A 5,765-nucleotide genomic window follows, 5' to 3' on the forward strand; every position below is an offset into this window, starting at 1 on the left:
GAAAGGCTCTGAGAGTCAGGGCCTCCAGTGTAATCAGGCGGGGGTGGGAGTCAATTGTTGTCAAGGTGACTGTTCAGCGCCTATCATTTAGTTGGACCTCTCAACCCAGGCTTTCCACACTTTGTAGCCTGTTTTTGCAGGGAAGAAGAGGCACTAGTCTCTGCTTACGACTAGTGTAGTATAGACCTTATTATCTGCCAAGTCCTTCTTGTTAGCGTTTATCCCTGAATATGGAGGCTCTATCAATCAGAAGTTGCCCCCGCCCCTTTAGCGAGAGGCACTAAAAAATATCACGCCTCTTGTCTTGGATCGCTGAACTGAGAGAGATCTTATCAATTAGAACCGAGGGTGCGCAGATTTTATGGGTTAAGCTAATTTCAGTGATTGGGTCGCAGCTGTGTTTCCGAAGGTATTTTAGGCTGCCTGCGCGCACCCCTCCCCCAACGCTTGATTGTTAGCTTGAATGGCTGGGTGAGGTGCCCCGCCCACGGAGAGAATCTCCCAAGCCTCTCCCGATTGCCCCGCCGCTGGTGGCTGGACCGCACCAGGCGCAGGATAATGGAGCCCCCTGGGTGTGCGGGCCAGTAGGGCGCCCTGGGCGCGTAGAATGCCCAAGGCACGCGTGCGAATGGGGCGCTCAGGGCACCGGTGGCCGGCGACCCCCACTCGCAGTGTGTGGGCCGCTGGGAACGTCAGCAGTGCTCAACCAGACCGGGCGTGCACGCGGTGGCTCGTGGCGGCCGCTCGCGGTGGCGGTTCGCGGGGGCTCGCGGCAGCTCGCGGTGGCGGTTCGCGGGGATTCGCAGCAGCTCGCGGGCTCACGGCGGCTCGCGGTCGGCCGCTCGCGGCGGCTTGCGGTTCCCAAGTATATGGGTTGACTCACCGCGGGCGCACTCCCTGGCAGCTTGAATGAGCGTCGCTGCGGTAGCTTCCTCCACACCCTCGTCTCTCAGATTCAAGTGATAACAGTCCTTTTGCTTTCAGTTTGTGTGGAACTCCGGAATGCTCCGAGGATAAATTTTTCTGTTTCTAGTTGATAAATTTGTTGTGATTTAGGGGAGAGCTGTCGGACGCGCTTCTCACGGCGCCATTTCCGTGACGTCACTCTATGCCCCTCTCAGTAGTCTAGGAAATCTATGCAGAGGCCAAAAAATTTTGAACTTGAAAATTACAAGTTTGTATTTTTGTATGTGCAGCATGTCCCTGGAATTCAGTCTCCTGTTCCTGGCACAAAGACCCTGAGAGGGCACTCTGCTGTCACAGCCCACAGAACAAAGCCTTCACACTGAACAGTTTCCTTAGAGCTCTCTTCATGTCCTTATTTCTCAGGCAGTAGATGAAGGGGTTCAGCATGGGAATGACCACCATATACATCACTGAAGCCAGTGAATCCCTGTCAGCTGAATGGGAAGATGAGGGATCCAGGTAGACCCCTGTGATGGTCCCATAGAAGAGGATGACTACAGTGAGATGGGAACCACAGGTAGAAAAGGCCTTTAGTTTGCCCTGGGCAGATGGAACCTTGAGCACAGCAGACACAATGTAGATGTATGAGATGAGAATGCCAAGGAAAGGCATGAGGACAATCAAACCCCCGACCAGCAGAATCATGAGCTGGTTGAGTTGGGTGTTGGAACAGGAGAGCTGGAGCAGGGGAATGAGGTCACAAAAGAAGTAAGGGATGATGTTGCTGGCACAGAATTCCAGCCGAGCCATGAGGAGGGTGTGTAGTAGGGAGTGGAAGTTGGCAATGAGCCAGGAGCTCCCCAGCATCAGGGCACAAATTTGCAGACTCATCATAGTGGAGTAGTGCAGGGGGTGGCAGATGGCCACGTAGCGGTCATAAGCCATTGCCATGAGGAGAAAGTTGTCCATGTTGGCAAGCAAAATGCAGAAGTAGATCTGGGCTAGGCAGCCGCCATAGGAAATGGACTGAGTCTGCTTCTGGATGTTCACAAGCATCTTGGGGACTGTGGCGGAGATGAAGCAGAAATCCACCAGGGAGAGGTTGGTGAGGAAGAAGTACATGGGCATGTGGAGGTGGGAGTCTGAGCTAATGGCCAGGATGATGAGCCAGTTCCCTGCTGCCCCAATCACGTACATGACCAGGAAGAGCCCGAAAATCAGCTCCTGCCTCTCGGGCTGGCTGGAGAACCCCAGGAGGATGAACTCAGAGGCACTTGTGTGGTTTCCTCTCTCCATGGTCAACTAGTCCTGCTGGGAGATCCAGATCAGGCACAGGCTATAGAGAGAGTAGAGATGCCCAGGCCTCCGTCCTTCCCTCAAATAGTCCCTCGATTAACAGCTGGCCACATCTCTGTGTTCATTTGGTACAAACCCCAAAGAAGGCTCTTCACTTATCAAAGGAAATTCCTATGTCTGCAACAGACACAAAGTTAGTGTTTTAATAATTATTTCACCACCAAAAGCTGCTGATCCTGAATGCCACAAAACTCATCTCCCATCCCTTCAAGGAGGCTCCTTGAGACAGATGGCCAGGTAGTCAGTGGTAGTAACAATGAGGGGGGTGCTGAGGGTGTTTTATCTCATTGAATTTCAATCATACTCTCATTCTTTGATATAAAGAATGAATGTTGTCTTAATATTAAGTAAAAAGCTATGGAAATATAGTTTCTTTCTAATCCTGGTAAGATTGCCACCTGAAGGCCATTTCTCTATAGAATTCTGGAACCACAATGGCACATGTGTAGAACCAGAGTGTATTATTTGTATACACCAGGGGTCAGGAACCTATGGCTCACGAGCCAGATGTGGCTCTTTTGATGGCTGCATTTGGCTTATAGACAAATCTTTAATAAAAAAGAAAACATTAAAAATATAAAACATTCTCATGTATTACAATCCATTCATTTCCTACTGCTCATGTTCATGGTTGCGGTTGGCTGGGGCCAATCACTGCTGTCCTCCAGGACAACACCAAATTTTTATTGGATAATGCGTAACGTACACGGGTCATTGTATGGCTCTCATGGAATTACATTTTTTTTAAATTTTAATTTTTACAGAGACGGAGAGAGAGTCAGAGAGAGGGACAGACAGGAACAGACAGACAGGAACGGAGAGAGATGAGAAGCATCAATCATCAGTTTTTTGTTGCGACACCTTAGTTGTTCGTTGATTGCTTTCTCATATGTGCCCTGACCAGGGGCTACAGCAGACCCAGTAACCCCTTGCTCGAGCCAGCGACCTTGGGTCCAAGCTGGTGAGCTTTGCTTAAACCAGATGAACCTGCGCTCAAGCTGGTGACCTTGGAATCTCGAACCTGGGTCCTCCACATCCCAGTTTGATGCTCTATCCACTGCACCACCGCCTGGTCGTCGTAATTACATTTTAAAATATGTGGCATTCATGGCTCTCTCAGCCAAAACGGTTCCCGACCCCTGGTATACACCCTCCTTCCCCTTGAATATTTTGTCTCCCCACCCACATAGAGCCCAGGGCTCAGAGTGCTCTGGCTGCCACTTGTCACTGACTCTGGGCCACCTTGGTCCTGGGGTTGATGCTATGGATGGAGTAGGTCAGGGAAAACCTTGACAGAAGAGCCTGCTGACCAGGACCGCTCAGCCAGCACTTCGGTCTGGGCTTACCCAGGAAGGGACTTGCCTCTGGAGGGTAAGAGTTGCTCTTGCAGATAACAAAGGTGTAACATTGCCCAAAGTAACAATTGGCAGCAGGGCGACATAGGGGTGTCACTAAATTGGAGTTCAAAATAGTTCAGTGCAAGCTCAGATAAAGTTTCATTAGATACAATATAAATTATTTTTCACTGCTTCACAAGACATAGTTGGGATTTGGGCCCTATGAGAATATAAATCAGAAAGAGGGAGAGGAGAAAGAAAGAAGTGGTGTTGGCGTGCTGAGTAGGGATGGAGGAACAGCTGACAGAAATCAGTCTGGTGCCCTGGCCGGTTGGCTCAGCGGTAGAGCGTCGGCCTAGCGTGCGGAGGACCCGGGTTCGATTCCCGGCCAGGGCACATAGGAGAAGCGCCCATTTGCTTCTCCACCCCTCCGCCGCGCTTTCCCTCTCTGTCTCTCTCTTCCCCTCCCGCAGCCAAGGCTCCATTGGAGCAAGGATGGCCCGGGCGCTGGGGATGGCTCTGTGGCCTCTGCCCCAGGCGCTAGAGTGGCTCTGGTCGCAACATGGCGACACCCAGGATGGGCAGAGCATCGCCCCCTGGTGGGCAGAGCATCGCCCCTGGTGGGCGTGCCGGGTGGATCCCGGTCGGGCGCATGTGGGAGTCTGTCTGACTGTCTCTCCCTGTTTCCAGCTTCAGAAAAATGGAAAAAAAAAAAAAAAGAAATCAGTCTGGAAAAACTATGGCGGTGGAGTGATGGTCCATCTGTGAATTGGGCAGGGAGTAGTTAGGGGGGAACTGTCTTAGGAGGCTGGTTTTCCCCACACCACCATTTTGATGAGGTAAAGCTGGTTGGAGCAAAGGAACTTACCAGTGCAATTGGGAAGGGGAAGGAGGAGATAAAGATTTTGGCTGGAACCACAATGACACATGTGTAGAACCAGAGTGTATTATTTGTATACACCAGGGGTCGGGAACCTATGGCTCGCGAGCCAGATGTGGCTCTTTTGATGGCTGCATTTGGCTTATAGACAAATCTTTAATAAAAAAGAAAATAACGTTAAAAATATAAAACATTCTCATGTATTACAATCCATTCATTTCCTGGCAGCAGGTTCCAAAGGAAGTCTTTGCCTGTGTTGAGAGCTATTCTTTAGCATGGAAGATAAATGACTCATTTTGAATGAATGCTTTACTGATTTGATTTTTTTAAAGGATTTAAGTGTTTGGTGATACAGAGGCAGAAATCTTTGGGTAAAAGACAAACGTAAGGTAGAAATGCAGGAGTCTAAGAGGAGGGAAATCTATTTGGTGAAAAGTAAAAATGAAGGGAAGCATTTATGTGGTTGAGATCTTCACTTGACCCGTTCTGACTAAAAGAGCTCTTTATTGGGTGATGTGAGAGAAAAGAAAACAATGAAGGACATTGTTCTCATTCCTAAGAAACTTCTAGTCAAATGTAAAACGTTCACATAGAAAACAGCTCTTGGGCCCTGGCCTGTTGGCTCAGCGGTAGAGCGTCGGCCTGGCGTGCAGGAGTTCCGGGTTTGATTCCCGGCCAGGGCACACAGGAGAAGCGTCCATCTGCTTCTCTACCCCTCCCCCTCTCCTTCCTCTCTGTCTCTCTCTTACCCGCCCGCAGCCAAGGCTCCACTGGAGCAAAGTTTGCCCGGGTGCTGAGGATGGCTCTGTGGCCTCTGCCTCAGGCGCTAGAATGGCTCTGATTGCGGCAGAGTTACGCCCCAAGATGGGCAGAGCATCGCCCCCTGGTGGGCATGCCGGGTGGATCCCGGTCGGGCGCATGCGGGAGTCTGTCTGACTGCCTCCCCGTTTCCAGCTTTGGAAAAATACAAAAAAAAAAGAAAGAAAGAAAAAAAAAAAAGAAAACAGCTCTTGGACTAAGGGGCTGACATTTACTGAGCACCTACTGTGGTCATATATGGGGCTAGTCAAGTGCATGTATTTAATATAATACTAACAATGACCTATATAAGATAGACATTATTGTCCACTTATTTTTTAGATGAATAAATTGAGATGGGGAGGGTTTAGATAATTTCCCCAAAGACATCAGAATTTGATTCCAGGTCAGTCTGATTTCAAAGTAGTACTTCAATTTCACAGATTTGGCCAAAGAAGTACGACTGGGTAAATTTAAATTTGGAGCAT

The 5,765-nt window shown here is 49.7% G+C and overlaps 1 protein-coding gene across 1 annotated transcript; it reads right to left on the reverse strand.

The window, feature by feature from the left end:
• Positions 1–1,257: 1,257 nt before the first annotated feature.
• LOC136334289 (putative olfactory receptor 1F12P) lies at positions 1,258–2,202 on the reverse strand. Its single transcript, XM_066274322.1, has one exon. It carries the CDS (start codon positions 2,200–2,202, stop codon positions 1,258–1,260), a length of 945 nt encoding a protein of 314 aa, XP_066130419.1.
• Positions 2,203–5,765: the final 3,563 nt, after the last annotated feature.

The sequence above is a fragment of the Saccopteryx bilineata genome, chromosome 4 (genome assembly GCF_036850765.1).
Source record: "Saccopteryx bilineata isolate mSacBil1 chromosome 4, mSacBil1_pri_phased_curated, whole genome shotgun sequence".
NCBI lineage: Eukaryota > Metazoa > Chordata > Mammalia > Chiroptera > Emballonuridae > Saccopteryx > Saccopteryx bilineata.